Raw genomic sequence first — 19494 nt, 5'->3', positions numbered from 1 at the left:
TGGACGCTTGTCCCATCAGCGTTTTGCTAGAGATGAAAAATGTGTTGCAAGTTATGAAAACACTGTTCAGGAGTCATTCCTTCATTAACGTGACCAACTGAATTGATGAATTGCATTAAATACGGAGGTGATAGCTACTTTATCTGTATAATTTTCTTCTTCTTTGCTAGCATGTCTTCTTCCATCTTCAGTATTTCGTCTTTTTTGGAATTTTGTCTTCTAGTGCAAGTGGCCTGCTCGAAGTAATCTGAGAAATGCTCGCTCTTCAGACTCCTCGGGGAGTCAGCCTCTTTGTCTCTCCTCGGATTCTTATCCATGTGTTGAGTCAGGACTGATGGGTTGATAGGCCCCTCCACCTCCTCAGATTGGGCCCATAGGCTCTATTCCATACTCAAACCTTACCCTCCCACAGCACCAATGCAGTAGAGCCAACTGCAAGCTTTTTTCAGCTCAAGGCTAGCATCCAGAGATGAGGTTGAAGGAGTTCCGTATACCTTATTCATGTCCAACGCCTTTGCCAACATCCTTCTGCCTAACTTTGGACAATTAGGTGTCAAAGCTCCTCCTAGAGACTTTACAGCAATAATTGGAGCTGGAATTTCAACTAGATCTAGGAGACTATACAGCAATAATTGGAGATGGAATTTCATCTAGATCATAATTAATTGTTACTTTCAATGTTAAGAATAAATTTTGTCAAGGAAGAATATGGTAATACTTAAACCATAAAAGGAGTGGATAACCACATGCTCAAAAATTTCTCAATAAAAATAATAATAATAATAATAAACCACCCACTTAAGGGAAAAGTTATCACCACTTACCATGCTTTCAATCACAGAAAACCTTATATGAGATTCATAAGAATGTGTTCTATATCATACATGATACATCTATAGACACGTCTTTTTTCTTTTCTTTTTTCAACAATTCGACATTCACAATAATGAAATAGGAGGATTCAAATTTTGATTATCCTTACCTCATAAAGTGGAGAGAGGAGCATGTAACAGGCAAATAAGCATTTCCAAAGCCCAAATCATTGGGCCACATGTATTTTATTGATAAGGAATAGGAAATTAATACATATAAATACAATTTAGGTACAAAAACCATTAAAAAATTAAATGACACATAACAGTTTGACCTTAGTTGAACCCCGATCCAACCTCAAAATCCTTGAACTTCTCTCTATTGCGATTCTTTAAACAATCCAGATTTCAAAACCATGCTTAAGCATGCCGCTATCATTTTATGTACAAACTTGAACGAAAATTAAACAAAGAAATATTACTCACAGTTGAAGGCCTGAAATCAAGAGGATTGTTCCAGTGTCCTGATTGGTGATCAGACCATCTCATGTTAACATTTTCAACCTCCAAACCTTCAATGTGTTCCATGATAATCCCAGCGATGCTGTGGTTAACAAGTCCCTGACATCCTGGTCTGTAATCTATCAATCCACCAGAATAATTTGTCCATCTTCTGTAAGTCAGGTTCACATTTATGAATCTCAAATTGCTTAGTAGCCCATGTTTAGAACCTGATAAGAACACACCATTTTCAGAATTTGCAGTGATGTTAATAAAAACTACATTTGAGATTGAACCCTCCTTTACACTGGAGTCCCTTGGGCATGTTGTCACATATATAGGCTCCGCTCTTCCCCACCATGAAGGATCATAGTATCTTGTGCTTATGTTTATGTTTGAGAAGGTAATGTCACTTACATTTCCTACACAGGGTGAATGCTTAAAACTTCAATAAAATAAATAAATAAATAAAAGAAGTGTAAAAGTGAAATGGAGCTTAACTTGTCAATCATTCAAGACAAATTCTCAATAATACAAGAAAAGCAATATGAGTGTTACCTCCATCACGTATCTGCAATCCCAGCCCTCTATGAGACTGTACAATTGTGATACTGTCAAAAATTAGACCCTTGAAATCGAATGAACTAGCACTACCAAGTTTGATTGCTGAAGATTTTGTTCGAATCCAACAGTTTGTCACAGTCAAGTTATAAAGAGGGCCAGTGTATGTCTTTGGACAGATAGCATCATCTCCAGTATCGATGTGGCACCTTGTAATGACTGTATTATTTGAATCCTCTATATCAATCCCATCATTGTTAGGTGTATTGAAGTTTCCATAAATCGAAACATCATGAATTGATGTGTTTTCACACCGTACTATATGCAAGCTGTTCATCAGATTCATGGCTATAATTAAGAGTGATACAATATAAAAACAAAGCAATTGACCAATGAATCATAGTTTATAAATCCAATAGCAAGTTGCAAGCACAAATACATAAAAGAGGAAGATGAATGACACATGGACTAAAAAACCAAGGCAATTGCAATCAAACTTGACTATCAACAATATAAATTATGAACACCAGCCTCACAAGCAACGCTCAAAAACCTTATAAACACAAACAATTCATAATCATTCACAAACACAAAATAACTCAAATCCTGATCCACCCAAAGCACACTCAATTCAGTCACTGTAGGTATCTTTTGACCCCAAATTGTAATAGACATCTTTCAATCTCAAAAATATATTGATCATAGATCCATGGATCACATACTATAAATCGCCCTAGGGCCTTTTGTCTCTAAAAGCACCCTTCATTCTCAATGTTTTGGTATCCATCTAATGCACTCCTTTCAATCTTGTACTAAAGTACAATGTACACCAACCCAATTTCAAGGGGAAAAAGAAAACAAAAAACTACGAGCAACTTATCGAAAACCTCTATTCCTAAAAGTGAATCTTCTCTTTCAAAAAGTTGGCCTTGGTAGAAATAAATGAACCATAGCAACAAAGTCACCCATGAGAAGGGGCAACCATAGGCCCATGTTCTCACACTATGCATATATTTTAATGCATGCATCTTTCAGTCCAAGTAAAACTACAAAGCTTTTGAGCAAAAATAAAAATAAAACTACAAAGTTACTTCCCAGATAAAGGGGAATATCTTGGATTGTACTTTGGAGCCACCAAACTCTTAACAAAATATCTATATATAAGGATTTAATTTTAATTTCTTGGCAGTTAAGTGATACCAAATTACTTCTTTAGCAAATAAAATAATTTCCTTTCATGATCAAAAAAAAGAAAAGAAAGAAAATGTAATGAGTAACTAAGTTAAAATAGTAATCTAAGGCAATTTCCCATAAATCTCCACCTTAAGCAATCTTCTTTCTTGCAATGACATCTCCACATTAAACCAAGTGAAGCCCTCTTTGCACAAGACAATCATTGTTTCTGTTGGATATACACGTTTGAGTGAAGTCCCACATTGAATAATAATAATAAAAAGAATGAGTGGTTAATATAACATAGTTGAACTCATACCCATTAGGCTTAGGTCTTTTAGGTTAAGTGTGTCTCTATATGCTATATTAACTACTCAAGGAGTCTCCCTAAAGTATTTATCTCCACAACAAAATGGTATGAAAGCTTGGGTGGTGAGTATATGTTATATTAACAATACGCAATAACCTAGTAAACCACAAGCACGCTTACAATCCCTCACCAACACAAACTAAATCTCAATACATATAAATCACACCCTAAAAGTTATTAGACATCTTCCAGCATCCAAACATAATCACATTGTGCATATATTTCAACCCCAAAATTCCTATTATGATCGAGCCCGCCAAACTCTTAATAGCAATGCCTAAATATAAAACTTTAATTCCTATGTCTTAATGGAAAAGAAATACTAACTTATTTCTATGTAAAGAGAAACATGTTCTTTCTATTGCAAGAAAAGTCTTATAAACAATCAAATCAAATCATGTCTATAAGGTTTTGAAAGTTCAAATTTTTCCTTGTTATCATTTCATATGTGTGTGTGTGTAAGAGAGAGAGTTACAAATAGTGCTAAACTATGTTAGTTTAAACTAATTTGAACTCACCATCTTTTTGTATAAAACAGCCCAAAATTTAATAAATTCTAATTGAATTAGGTTTCTGAACAAGTTCTAATTGAGTATGTTCTTTTTTACAATATGTGAATATAAATCTTTTTCATTGAACTGTCTTGCATAGGTTAGTGACTAGTTTAAAACAATTTCCAATGCTCTAGTACCCAGTCTCTGTCCCACTACCTAGCAATTAAGTATTAACATCTTAACCCCTAAGGAAATAAAGGATAAAAACATAAGTATTAGATTGAAATATCAATCATCTCTTCTCTCTTTTCTTAATATAAATTATCAAACTTAGTAATAACATTTTTCCTCAATGTCATCATATCTTCTCGATTAAATGATTAAATTTTCTAATCCATTACTAATTTTATATAGGTTGTATACCAAGTCCCACCTAAAACCCAGCCCAAAAACTGGACATCCTAGATTTAATCATATTTCTTTACAACTTCGAAATCGTGTTTCAGATGAAATTCAACCATGGGATTCTGATCATCTATTGTCTTCAAAACCCCAAAAAAAAAAAATACAAAACAAAAAAAAAAAAAAAAAACAAAACAAAACAAACAAAACAAAATTTAAATAAAATACAGTGAACAAGAAAAACCTCAATTTGTAGCTAAATGGGAACTGATCATTGCAAGATGCTAGCGCATGTCACAACTTGTTTACTTAGGATTTTTTTTTGGATAAGTAAATAATATTTATTCAAAAAAGAATCAACAAGTACACAGGAAGTATAATAGCTGAAGGTTATACAAGAGATCTAAAATAAATTTGAAAAAGAAAACTTCCCTGCAGCTACCATCCACTCGACAAGGTCAATTTGCTTTTAATTCAAAAGTTGTCCACTCACATCTTTGAAAGCTTTTTGCATTTCTTTCCCTCCAAATGCACCGCATCAAACAGTGAGGAATGGCTCTCTATATATCACAGCTTCAATGACACCCAAAACTACCTTGCCAACAAGCTAGAAGTTTGACAACCTTTCTAAGCATCACCCACTCCACCCCCAAAAAGTTTAAAAACCAAACCCCATAATTCTCTACCAATAGGGCAATGTAACATTAAATGGCCTACAGTCTCCTCATCCCTCTTGCACATACAACACCAGCTCACCAAAATAATGTTATGCTTTCTCAGGTTTTCCAAGTTTTCCACGGTGAGGATATTCCCCAAAGCAGCAACCCAAAGGAAAAAATCCACCTTACAAAGGACAAGCAGTTTCCAAATACTCTTCCATGGGAAACTGTCACCACCTGTGGGAACTAACACTCTATAAAAAGATTGAACCTCAAAGCCTCTCTGAATCGAAGGCAGGCTTCTAGCATAACTTATCTACTCAGCCCTCCCCACCTTAATGGAATACAGTAGATCTAAGAACATAGAGAGAGATTCCAATTCCCAATCTTGAATTGCACGATTAATCAACCCATTCTGGACATATGTTTGGTGTGGTGATTATACCCTTAAGGTTTCCTTTCCTTAATTGTTTCATATTGCTCGAAATCAGGATGCTTTTGGAGTGCATAATGAGATAGACATCTAAAAGAGATAGAAACATTCTCGTAATCTATTTTCTAAACCTGCAAAATTCCTAAAGTGTATATCCCATCTATTACTTAGATAAAAAAGAATTTGTACATGAGTTGCTAGCCTAATGAGAGTCCATTTTATGATTAAGATATTAATTGCCACATCATTTAAAAATTTCAAACAACATGAAAATTTGTACATGGTTAGATTTATAATATTTAATTTAAATCATAAAATTGATCAATCTCAAATGAGACAATCATTTTCAACTAACCATAGGCAAACAAGTCTATGTAGGGAGAAATTTTCATACGCACCAATCTTATACAGCATCTCTCTCATTGACATGTGGGTCCCACATGTCAGATGAGAGAAATGCTATAAAGACCGGCATATACCATCCCCTATGCAGGAGCACCCCCCCCCCCCAAAAAAAAAAAATCCATTTAAGCGGGACCCACACAAAAGTTGTATCATTTACTTTGTTGACAAGTTCATGTGATTTGAGTCTGTTTTACTTGGACAGGATTATAATACTTTTTTGCAAGTGCTAACCTTGTGCATTGTTACGAAGGGTTCAATTTCAATAAGAAAATGAAAATGAAGAAGCAATTCATTTGTTTTGGAATGGTTTTTCTATATCTATAATTATCGCAGTCACTGACAGAAATATCAAATTTTTTCTTTTTTCTTTTGGGTGAGTACAAATCTCTACAAGGGAGAAAAAAAAATTTTATTATAGTTTCCCATTATACATTTTGTAACAAAAATTCTTTAAAAGGGAACTTATTCAAACTAACCAATAAACAACTATAAATCAATATTTATATTTTATTTTTGATATATATATATACACCATTAAAGTAACATGTATACAGGTTAATTAAGGAATTCTACATGAAGGCATACATTCATAACATAGAGAAAAACTATAGGTAAAGTGTTACCTTAAAATATGAGACGTCATTTGTAATATTAACCCTAAACCATAAATTTGTTCAAGTACAATCAACCCTCTTATTTGAGATTATTTTGCAATATCCCCGGAATCAATATCTAAATTAACAATCTCGTTAAATATAAATAAATAAATAAAATATATATCAAACATATTACTAGGCTGATTTTGGTGGACATTACAAATTAATAAAACAAAAATATCAATTTCTTAGGTTGAAATCTATCTTATCTATCCAAAAAAAAAAAGTATATCTGTTTGGACATATTGACACATCTAAACCCAACCAGCCCACTAATTTTGAATGATGAGAGAAGCATAGTAAATTAATCTTACTTACCTAATGAGTTGATTGTAAAAATTTAGAATAAATACAATTAACTAAAAAACTGCACAGAAAGAAAACACACAAGAAGGACAAAAACAAAGGTGGGCGGTGGAAGAAATATTGAAAAGACAGAGGATAGAAATGCAACAAACATCAACTCTTCCACCATATGACACACATAAACTATCAATCCTAGAAGAATAGCTAACTTTGAACGACAACAAAATCATTATAAAAAGGGGAAAAGCTAGAGTGTAATAAGAGTATAGCATAGTATATACGCACCACCAATAAGCAGGCTCTGTCAGTGTGATATTCCAAACCCTGACATTCTTACAGTCAATGAAACCAACAAGCCTGGGTCTACACTCATCTCCTAAACAAGCTCCAGTGGTGTTCCAACTCACCATCACGTTCTTCCTCTCATTAAACCTCTTCACAAAACCCAATCCATGTCCATCCACCACGCCTCCACCGGTGATTCCCACATCACTTGCGTTCTCTGCCACCACCACATACCATTCCCGCAATTCTTTTGGGTAGTCCTCCATTTTTGTACAACCCAGCAAGGTTGCGTTTTCTTTGATGTCCAACACGACACCGGATTTGAGGAACAGGGTTCTGGTGAGGTAGGTTCCAGGAGGGAACGTGACATGGCATTGGATGTGGTGGGAGGTGGGGCAGGCTTTGATGGCGGATTGGATGGCAGCTGTGTCGTAGTGGAGGCCGTCGCCAGTGGCTCCGAAGTCGGTGACTGATAGTGAGTAAGGGTATATGGAGAATGGGAGTTGGATTGTGGATGCGGTGGATGTGTGTGATTGGTGGATTGAGATTAAAAGCAGGATGAGGAGGAAGAGTTGAAGGAGTAATGGCACTAATGGGGTTGCCATTTTTAGTTTCTTACTTGCACCCAAGTTTGTAATTAAGCAAATTCATCTCTCCATAGCCAAAGGTAAAATAAATGCATCCAATCCAAAACTGCAAAGTCATTGAAATATATTAGAGGAGTGAACAGTGAGGAAAAAAAAAAAAAAGAGCATAGGAACTTATATCACAAAACTAACTTGAGTTGATTAGCACGACAACCCTGAAACATGCACAAACAATTAACAAAAGTTTTGTCATAGCTTTTTATGCTATAACTTTCTCATTTTGCAATTTTTTTTTTTTTTGGCTGAATCTTTCTCATTTTGCAATTAAGATTTAAGAATGAACAAACATAGAGTTTTATGAAACCGTGGTCTCTAAATATGGAAATTGCCTAATGTAAAGTATAAATGACCAAATAGTCAAGGCACAAACTTCAATAAATTATTAAGTCCTCCAAACATTGTAGGTTAGTAGAACTCAGTGCATTAAAAATGCCACCAAGAACAACAATAAGAAAGAAAATGTCAACCTCAAGCATCTAGCCCTCTCTTTAGCCCATAATTTACAAATTCCAAAATAAAAAGCCCAAATCCCTTCTGAATTGCTGACCCCAAATAAAGAGAAAAAAATTGCATCTTAAGTAGATAAAACAATCCCAAACTTCACAGCCCTGTACTTCCAAAATATAAAACCTAATTCAAAAAACAAAAAAAAAAAAAAAAAAAAAAAAACAAAAAACAAACAAAAAAAAAAAGCTTCCCTTACTTCGCCAAATGCAGTTGTGCAAGTGCAAGTCTGATCGGTGATCTGTCGGCGCCGTCGAAGACCGAACTAGCCAATCTAACTCCGCCGTGGTATCTCTCTCTCTCTCTCTTTCCGTTGTTCATTAACTTCATTTATTAGTTTCTGATTGATATATCAGTTCCATGTTTTGATAAGAGTAAAAGAAGTAGCTTAAGATAAAGTAGTCTGACGTTTTCGAAAGGGTAAAGTAGTTTATTTTATTCACTAATTGTTAAATAATATTTTATTCAGTTTTGGTTTCCAACTGTCAGTTGGGTTTGAGTAGATTTTTGTTAAATAATATTATTTTATTTTGTTTGAGCAATTAAATTAAGCTGTTTTCTAGTTATATTTGACGACAAGAATCTTGTATTCTTATTAAACTCAGTGAAAAGTAACTCAAAACTAGGCGATACCAATATAGTAGTGAGAACTTAAAACAGTCCATATTTCTTGCTCCTCCTCAAAAAAATTCCTGGCTGCACCAGTTTTGACGACACTCTTCAATTTGTGAAATAATATTGGGAAAAAAGGCATGACCGTTACAAATACATTCAAAGTAAAAAAAAAAAAAAAACAATTACAATAAGGACAAGTCATTAAGGTGACCTGGTGAATAGACACAAAATTAGCAGTTTTTGACACTAAGAAAGTTCATGACACATGCATGGAGTCACTTGTATCCAATCTTAAGGCTAATAACTTGTTAACGTTTGGATATAACAATATCTTTTCTTGACTGAGCTTGTCTAAAGTCAAACAAAAGATTTTTCTAGACAATACCTATACATGTAGCAAAGAGGTTAAGATAATTTTCAAATTTCACACTCACATATTATAATAGTAGGCAATGTAGTGATATTGTGTAGCACAAGACAACATTATAATATATTTATAAGTACAAAGGTCTTTTGGAGAGACGTAACTACACAATGTACCCTTAGATTGACATTTGATAATAATCATAATATCAAATAAATTAGATGGCCATAAAGTATTTAGAAGCCTAAACCAAGATGTGTGTGTGTGTGTGTGTGTGTGAGAATGAATAAATAATAGAGAAAGAGGGGTCCTTAGTTTGCTTGCACCGTGAGTGGTTGCTATCTCATGCAATGTCAAAGGCAATCAACAAATTTACCGATGCAAAAAACTGCATTATCCTTTGGTATAAGGAGTAAATAAATGTATTTGCAAAAAAAGTATTGAAGTAGCTGCCAGAAGAATTTTTCAATGAATTTACTAGTATTACTGCCAATGAAGTCTTATTTGGCATTAACAAATAATCAGAGTACCTGGGCTATCAATGACAAAATATATCTTTGAAAGAGATGAATAGCTTAAGTTGAGAAATGACTGATAGTGCAGTATTATTGCAGACAAATGGCCAATATATATACACACACACACACACACATTGAAACCAACATATAGACAAACATATGGTTTAAAGATTCTTTTTGATCTATGATGACAATAATGCAACAAATCTCTCAATAAATAGTCATGATAAAATGGACTGGTGGCTATGTTAGAGATGGTGGCTCATATTCTGAATGAGAAAATATTACAGGTCTTATAAAATTTTTCCTCATGAGATTTTTTCCAACCACAAATTTTCTGCATACTGATACTGCTAAGTCCTCTTGGATAAATTAATAAGTTACTCTTTCTTTAGAAAGTTGATAACCCATGCTTGATGCTCACATGCATACTCTTCTTGGTTAGGAAGATTTATACTTTTAAAGAAATGTTTTCATTTTTGCCAAAAATTGATAACCCTCCTCTCCCAATTATACAGAGCTTTACCTCTTGAAGGTGAAAATCAAAAAATCCAGTCCCTTCTATTTTTAGCGGAGCATTGGATTGTCGGAGCTTGAATACACAGAATAACCCATCAAAACTATATTTAACAAAGAGCATGATTAGAAAAATTCAGCCCATGATTAGAAATTAGCAAGACAGCCCACCCCAACTCTTCCCCCGGATGAAAGAAATTTAGTGAGCATGCCTGAGATATTTGAGGGATAAACAAGAACTCAATGACAATGTTAGAGATATTTTTGAAGATTGTGTTCTTTGGGGAATTTTGTCAAACACTGGAGTGGAGCGCCCATAAGGTTTAGGTTTTGGTGCTCATGGAATTCGTGAGCCTTGTCCCAGAAATAGCCAAATCCTTCTTGTTTAAAACTCATATTAAGTTGAATTATCCACCAAAATAAATCATCATACACAAACCAACTATCATCAAAATCTAAGACAACCTACCCAAACTACATGATCAAACCAATCAGAGGAAAAATTGATTAATAATAGTTACCAGATAAGCTTTTGGAGAGAGAAAGAAAGCTTGTGAAGTCAATCTCTGGTTCGAATTGCTCCCGCAATGCAAGATACACTGCTATTTGACTTTTGATTTGAGAGAGAGAGAGAGAGAGAGAGAGAGAGTAAGAAAATGAGAGTAAGGTGGAGAAATATTTTGATTTGAGAGAGAGAGAGAGGGACTACGGTAATGATATATAAAAATTTTAACAATTTCATAGCAGAGTTATTATAAGAAGCGCGTCTTTAATAATAAGAGCACTGATAGAGGTGGTGCAAAAAAGATAAATAATTATTTTTGACACTACTATTTACAAAAAATGTGATACATCAGTGATGGTATTGGTAAAATTTTGGCAAAAATGTAAAATTAATCTCTAAGTTTTACCCTTTTTTTATTGTAGTCTTTTAAGTTTGAGATTTGTCATTTTTATCTTTTAAGTTTCAAATATTGTCAATTCAGTCCTTTGTTAATCTTCTGTTAAGTGCTTCTGCCTACTAATCAAAACGACATCGTTTTAGATTTTTTTTTTCCTTAATTTAAAAAACTAAAAAATGTTAATTAAAAAAAATAAAAAAGAAGCAACCCCACCTACTGATAGGGTATGATATGATACCCTAGCTTAGATGAAACTGATTTATGAGAAATTTGAGGGGTTGAGGTATCTAGGGCTCCATTTGGAAGGAAGGGATGGAATAGAATAAAATATATATATATATATTTAGAATATTATTCTCATTTCTTGTTTAAGAATTTTAACAGAGAATGAAATATTCATTCCCTTACTTGAGAGTAAATGGAATAATTAAGAGAGAATGCTCATTCCTCTCTTTTCTCTCAAAATCTCAAATTTTTGTCCCCTCCAAATTGGAAAGAATGGGAGAAAATAAGTTTAGGTTTAATGAAATTTTTGTTAAAATCCCTAAAATACCCCCCTTCAATATCAGCCCTTGTTTTCCTCATTCAGCCTTTTTTTTCTCATTCAGCCGTAAAAAAATATATAGATATCATTCTTGCACATATTACTCATCCTCTGCAAAGTGAAGTTGCTGCCCTTGGTCTTTCTTTTTCTTTTGTCTGCTACAATTTTCGGTTATTGCTCAAACCAAGTATGTCTATCTTTTTCTTTTCTTTTCGGTTGTTTGCTAGTCTCTTTTTTTTTTTTTAATGAACTATTTGCTAGTCATTCATGAGAGTGATATATGGTGTTTTTGTACACCTAAAAACCAAAGCAAACTGCATTCTGTACACCTAAAAATGAAAAGAAAAGAAACAAAGAAAGTTACCTGTACAGCTAAAGAAAAATTGTATTTAGAAATTTGAAAGTGAGAACTGCTAAAAAATCTGCTGTAGAACTTTGTAAATTTGAAAGTGAGAACTGCTGGAGAACTCAACTGATTTGCTTTTTACTCTGATTCCTCTTTGCTTCTTCTGTTATTTACGAAGCAAGTGTCGTGTTAAGAAGCAATGTCTCCAAGGCTTTTTACTCAACTGATTTGCTTTTTACACTTGCAGTTTTAATTCAAACATCCAATTAGTTAATATCACCAAGGCTTCACCACGTGTATGGTTAAGAGGAAATGTCTACAAAAGCTAGTGTACAGGTTTAGACAAAAGACAGGTGTGTGGTTAAGAAAAAAAACAAGGGTAAAAACAATTTAAATGAGAAGAAAGTAAAATGAAAAAGTATTTTAATTAAAATAATAGTAATTTAGAACTTTAATGAGTTGGAGTAGTTTAGAACTTTGCCTGCTATTATTAAAGTATTTGACAAAAGTACAAAACACCTCTTTCTCTTTGTTGCCATGGCTGTGAATTTAGTGTTATTGTGGCATGTCTACATCATAAATACGGGTGAGAAGAAAGTTAAATGAAAAGTATTTTAATTAAAATAATAGTAATTTAATACTTTAATGAGTTGGAGTAGCTTAGAACTTTGTTTGCTACCATTAAAGTATTTGACATATTAGTCCTCAAAAAAAGTATAAAACACATCTTTCTCTTTGCTGCCATGGCTGTGAATCTAGTGCTATTGTGGGATGTTTGCAACATAAACACGGGTGAAAGATAATTTTATAATTTAACACTTTGAATCCTAAACAAAATTAATGTTTATAGTTTAACAGTTTTAGTTTTAGATTAGTTGTAACACATTCATAATTAGTTAGACTAATAACGTAACTATTTTTTTAGAACATGTGCCCATAATTTTCTAAGTTGGACTAATAACATAACTATTTTTTTACTTAGATGGATTTGAATCATGAGGTACTTAAGACTATAATTTTTTCGGACTATATGCGGAAACTAGCATTGGTTCATGCTACATGCCGTTATTTGTGTTACGTTATCCATCAAAGGCAACGACTAAAAAGAAGACGTGTTCTCCACATTCCTACACAATCAACCATAGAAAGACAAAAAGTTCGTGATGAACTAATGTCTCGACTTAAGAATAGTGAAAAATGATATGATGTAATATGCATGGGTCCACAAGCTTTTCAAGGTTTGTGTGACATTTTACGGAGAGATGGTGATCTTCAAGACACACAGCGTGCCATGATTGAATAGCAAGTTGGCAAGTTTCTTCACATACTAGCACATAATCAGACGACTCGTACAATGTCCTTTTTTTATCATTTTAGTGAGACTATTAGTCGCCATTTTCATAACGTGTTAAGATCAATAATTATGTTAGAGGATCAATTCCTTCGACAACCTGATGGAACCCAAGTGCCACTTTAAATACTACAAAGGAGTAGGTTCAACTCATATTTTAAGGTAAATATATCATGCATATAATTTATATTTGATAGTAGTTTAATACAAATATATTTTAAGGTAAATGTTTTTGAGAGATAATGTTAATCTCAGGATTGTATTGGGGCACTTGATGGAACACATGTTCATGTTAAAGTGTCTAATGAGAATGCACCAAGATATCAAGGTAGGAAGGGTTACACAACACAAAATGTGTTGGCGGCAAGCTCATTTGATTTAAAATTCACATACTTATTACCAAGTTGGGAAGGAACTGCTTCAGATTCAAGAATAATAAAGAATACTTTAACTAGAAACGATAACTTGAAAATCCCATAAGGTAAATTTAATTCAAATACGTATTAGGGTGTATTCCTTATAATTAAAAAATTTGTAGTATATAATTAATGGTTGTTATTGTTTATTAGGTAAATATTATCCTGTTGATACGAGATACATGAATAGAAGTCGTTTGATTGCACCTTATAGGGGAGTGTGTTATCATCTAAAAGAGTACTCTGTTCGTCCCCTTGAAAATACTAAAAAATTGTTTAATTTGCGACATGCGTCATTGTGCACTGCTATTGAAAGAGCATTTAGTGTACTTAAAAAGAGATTTCCTATCACAGCAAGTACTACAAAGCCTAATTATTGTATTGACACCCAAAATGAAATCATTTTAGCATGTTGCATACTTCATAATTATTTAATGGGTGTCGATCCTAATGAAAGTCTTATTGCTGAAGTTGATGAAGAGCTTTTGCATTCTCATCGTGAACATGTGGCCCCTACTCCAAGAGAAGATGATGAGGATGCTAGGCAAGGAGATATTATAAAAGATTCTATAGCATCAGCCATGTGACAAAACTATGTCCAAATGTGATAGCTTTTGGGTTTATTGTTGTCATGTCGTTTAAGACTATGCTATGTTTCGATTACTTAGAACTAAATGTTATGCAAATTTCTCTTTTCATTTTGATATTGCTCTCTATCTTTTGATAATTAATATTAATATTTGCACAATATTTTATATGTGTTTTTTGTCTTATTAATTATAGCATAGGTAAGATATCAAAGAAGAATGGTGGAGATCCAAGTAAAGAAGTACAATGGAGTAGTATTATGGATAATGCTTTAGTGGATGCTTTTTTACATCAGGTGATCATAGGTTGTAGAGTTAACGGAACTTTTACCTCTAAGGCATATGATGACATAGTGAAAGAGTTGGTTGAAAAATTTGACATGGAGATTAACAAGGATAAGGTGAAAAATCGATAGAAGACACTGAAGAAGAATTTTCATGAATGCTATAACATATTTAAAGATGGATTGAGTGGTTTTGGATAGAATGATTCTTTAAATATGTGGACAACTAAACCAGAAGTTTGGGAGCCACTCATAGCGGTAAATTACCATTTTTTGTGAATTTAATTTTGTATTACATAATTATATTTGTTGTTTAACCATTTATCTTGGTTTGTAACAGTCTAAACCTGCAGCCAAAAAGTGGATGACAACATCTATACCCAACTACTCTAAGATGACACAACTTTGGGCTAAAGATAGGGCAAAAGGTGATCATGTTGAAACTGCAAAGGAGAAATGTGCTAAGTATGATGCATCGACCACTATTGATGAGATTGATAATTTGATATCTCAAAATGATGTTTCTTTGGAGAACTTTGAAGTGGAAGATGATCAGAGGTCACTAGAAATTAATGTTGCACGTTCTCGAGTGTCATCACAAGATGCAATGTCTTCTAAAAGCAAGAAAAGACGACTGTCAAAAGATGATGAACTCGAGAATATAATTTCCCAATCATTTGATAATGTATTGAAGGCAATTGATAGGGTAACTGAGGTTATGGCAAAGTGCTTTTCAAAGTCATATGGAGCAGAAGTTCACGCAGCTTTAGGCATATTGGACTTAGATTCAATATCAAAGACTGAGGCCTACATATTTTTTATGGAAAATCCAACATATAAGGAGATGTTCTTTGGTTGCCCAGATCATGAGGGCAAATGTGTCTTATTGACACTAATGTCTAGGTCTAAAAATTAAAAAAGTGTGGGATTTTTTGGCCAACCTTAGTTTAGGAATAGATTATGTTATTTTGTTTTGTTTTGGCAAGACTCATTACTAGAGTTTTTTTTTTTTTTTTTTAAAGAGATTTGTTTACATTGTTAGACAATATTTTATTTTGTTGAGAATAAATATGTGATGCGTGAATTGATTTGCAACATAGAAATATACATAACTTGTTTTTTAGCTACAATAAAATTTTCTTTCTTCCTTAAAGAATTTGGGAGATGGACATGTATTAAATTATCAAATCCATTGTAAAGCACACCAGCCAAAAAAGATCCAATCTAAAACTAGGAACCCCTAAAAAAATTTGCAAATTGAAATAAAGAAATTGTGCTATTGTCAATTTTTCATGCCATTATTTTCATCTGTTAAATTATTGATTAGCGTGATGCAATCTATTCACCTTGACAAAACTATATTGTAATTCAATAATCTAACACAGACCCAATTGTGGCTAATTAGTTTCACATCATCCACTAAATACTAAACATTTCAAAGCAATTATAAGTTTTCATTGATTATTTTTTACGTTCTTTAAAATGAGGAGTATTATAAAATGATTTCATTCCATTCCTTCCAATGTCACTTCCAAACGGTGTTACTTACTTTCCATTCCATTCTTTTCTATTTCTTTATTTTATAACATCCAAACAATACTTTTAAATTCCATTTCATTCCATTCCTTTCCCTACTAAATTCATTCCATTCTATTTCATTCATTTAATAATCATTTCATTCCATTCCTTTATAAACTCCCAAACGGACCCCAAAATTGAGCAAAGAGAATCCTTGCATGATATGGGCCACAACCATTTGCAGGAACAACATTTTTCCAAAAATTCGGTTGGCAGCTATTTTCCTTCCATTTACTCCACTTTGCCATAGACTCAGATGAACTAAGGTTTATGGGTCCTGGAAAACCCATTGAAGTGGCAAACGCTGAGGCTTGCTCTCCAACAATCAAAGTGTGTTTTGTATGCTCCATTACCAACCTAGCAGCTCTGATGCCATCCTTCACATACCGCATAGCAGTGACAGCTCCAACCTCCATTGTCACCTATGCATCCACTCAGTTTGATTATACTCTAAACCTAACAACGAGTGTGATTATAAACCATATGCTCAAAATCAATAAACTAATAAATTGGTTTAACATTTTTTTCCTCAAATATCGGTTTCATTTGAGGCTAGCGTATCCTATCATATTGCTGGGTAGGGGTGGGGATTTGTTTGGTTTTTCAGTGGGCAGGGGAATGACGTCATTCCTCTATGTTTTTTTTTTTTTTTTAATTAACATTTTTCAGTTTTTTTAAATTAAGAAATTAAAAATTAAAAAAAAAAAATCCAAAACGACATTGTTTTGGTTAGTAAATGACAGCACTCAACGGAAAACTAACGGGGTACTGAATTGACTATATTTGAAACTTAGAATACTGAAATAACAAAAGGTAAAACTTAGAGGGTTAGTTTTGCATTTTGGCCTAAAATTTTTACCTACTCAGCTACAGTGCATATTGTGCACAGTAACTCAAAAGCTAAAATCAAATAATATATTTTATTATCTCTCTCATTAAAATAATGTATATATTTTTCCTTTCTGTTTTTTCTTCTATTCCAACATTCTCCACTCTCACCCAAGCTCCGATTCATCATCTTCCTCAGCCAAGCTCACTCTTCAGTCAGCCATCACCTACTGAAGCACTCTCTCCCTTGACTTCTCTCAAATCTCCACCGTTCATCCCATCGCCCCTTCCATCGTCCACCATGTCATCAAGAAATGCGTTGGGGTCCACCACGGCATCCCTTTCCTCCAAACCCTATCATTCTTCAACTAGGCCATAGCCCACGATATTCTGGCCCAGTCCCTTGACCCTTACAATGAAACGATTGACCTCGCGCGAAAAAGTTCGCTAGTTCAACTTGGCTTGGCAAGTCATCAATTCGATGAAATCCACTATGCATATCTTGTGTTTGTGTTGTGTTTAATCAAATGGAGGACTATGGAGGCAATTCTTGTATTTGTGTTGTGGCTGATTTGGGGTTGTGTTTGTGTTTGGGGTTGCTGGGTGTCTGTGGTGGCAGTGCTGCAGTGCTTGAAAATAGTGAAGAAAATAATAATAAATAAATGAATTGTTTAATGTAGTAGATATATTATTTTATTGTGTTGTTTATTTTATTTTATTATGTTGAAAGCTAAAATAAAACCACTGATGTTGGGTATTTTGTAAAATGAGAAGATAAAATAGATAAAGTAACTTTTTATGAAGTCATATTGCTAAATTTATGCCTCCACCAATGTGGATGTTCTAAAGTAGGTTAATGAATTAATCATGTATTTAAAGAAAATTTTTATAAAATATTGAAAAAATTGTGAAAAAAGTTTATCACTTTTATGCTTTTACATTAAAAAAAAAAAAAATTAAATAGTTTACTAACATACACCCAAAAGGCATACCACATACACTAATAAAACCCTAATAATAAGACCATGTTTTTGATTAATAAAAAAGAAGAAGAAATATTCTTAATACCATGTTAGGAGGGATAAAAAAAAAGGTGTAAATGCACTTTTGGTCCCTACATTTTTGGGTCATTTTTATTTTGGTCCATGTATTTCTATTTTACCACTTTTAGTCCCTAAAATGAAAAACCTGTTTCATTTTAGTCCTTACCGTTAGTCCACTAACAGAAATTGCTTATATGGCAAATTGAGTGCATGTTGGCACATTAACCGCTGATATGGCCACAACATTTTCACAATATTTTTATAACAAATCCTAAGCGGCTAGTTGTTATTGTTTGGGCAAAATAGTAATTTTAACGTTAGACTCAAATTTAAACCAATAACAACTAACCACCTATGATTTGTTGTGAAAATGTTGTGGACATAGCACCTCCCTTAAAAAAAATTAATAGGCATTTAAAAAATGCCATGTCAGCTTCTAAATATATATATATATATAATTATTAATCAATTTTAACAATATAAAAAAGGAAAAAAATAGAATTAAAAACAATAAAATACATAAATTTAGATCTAATTCATTTGGACAAGAACACAATCACAGATTTAAACACCAACACAAGAACATAAGAGCACAAACCTAGAACTAAACACAAAAAACACAAACTCAAATTTAAACATTAGCACAAGATCACAAACACAAAGAACACAATAACAAGCATAAACTATTTACTCTCAAAATAAATGTCACATTAGATCCAGAAAATCAACACAAACCCAAAAAATCATACAAACCCATCAAGAACACACAAGAGCACAAAGCCAAAAACATTATACAAACTCAGAAATCAAACACAGAAAAATCGTAAAAGAATATTGTACAAAACAAAATCAATCCATATATATACACAAGCCAAATTATTGAAAAGAAAAAATATATTTAAATCCAAAAAAATTAAATCAATACAATCATTAACAAAATACCCACAAAATTGAACAAACCCAGCTCAATCCCTCAACCATACCAACATAAACCCACCGATAGGACCCAACACAAACCCATCAATCCCTCACCAACACAAACCCATTGATCAGACCCAACACAAACCCACCAATCCCTCGACCATACCAACACAAACCCACCGATCAGCTAAGCACGAAGATAGAGGGAGAAAGAAGAAAAAGAAGAAGAAAGATCGGCTAAGTGTTTGCACCACGCAAACGCACATTTTTGAATCAAAACACAAAATTCCCAGCATTTGGCATTGCCATTTTTTAGCAATTGCATTTTCAAAAATGTCAAATTTGGCGTTTTGGAAACGAAATATAGTCGAACCTTTTTGAAACTGCAATTTTAAAAACTCATCACAATCCAAATTTGAAGGGCACCAATACCTAAAATATCCTCAAAATTTTGCTTAATGATGAAAATATTG

At 33.2% G+C, this 19494-nt stretch overlaps 1 protein-coding gene across 2 annotated transcripts; it reads right to left on the bottom strand.

Moving 5' to 3' along the window:
- Nucleotides 1-1024: 1024 nt before the first annotated feature.
- On the bottom strand, nt 1025-10913 carry LOC112019916 (uncharacterized). 2 transcript variants are annotated; one of them, XM_065766609.1, is made up of 4 exons: nt 10743-10913; nt 7058-7750; nt 1872-2203; nt 1025-1735 (listed from the first exon to the last, which is right to left on the bottom strand). In XM_065766609.1, exons 2-4 carry the CDS (start codon nt 7660-7662, stop codon nt 1248-1250), a joined length of 1425 nt encoding a protein of 474 aa, XP_065622681.1. In that variant the 5' UTR covers nt 7663-7750; nt 10743-10913; the 3' UTR covers nt 1025-1247. The 2 variants fall into 2 exon arrangements, with proteins under 2 accessions (XP_065622681.1, XP_023908226.1); XM_024052458.2 differs by lacking the exon at nt 10743-10913 and adding an exon at nt 8408-8603.
- Between the last annotated feature and the right edge of the window lie 8581 nt (nt 10914-19494).

Source organism: Quercus suber, unplaced genomic scaffold (genome assembly GCF_002906115.3).
Source record: "Quercus suber isolate HL8 unplaced genomic scaffold, Cork oak 2.0 scaffold_725, whole genome shotgun sequence".
Lineage (NCBI taxonomy): Eukaryota > Viridiplantae > Streptophyta > Magnoliopsida > Fagales > Fagaceae > Quercus > Quercus suber.
This window is presented reverse-complemented; position numbering and strand designations above follow the sequence as displayed.

Coding starts and splice junctions, on each gene's coding strand:
- LOC112019916 (XM_065766609.1), bottom strand. CDS start 7,662: ATGGCAACCCCATTAGTGCCATTACTCCTTCAACTCTTCCTCCTCATC. Junction 2,204..7,057: donor ACAGAGCCTGCTTATTGGTG/GTGCGTATATAC, acceptor TCTGATGAACAG/CTTGCATATAGTACGGTGTG. Junction 1,736..1,871: donor ATTGCAGATACGTGATGGAG/GTAACACTCATA, acceptor CACCCTGTGTAG/GAAATGTAAGTGACATTACC.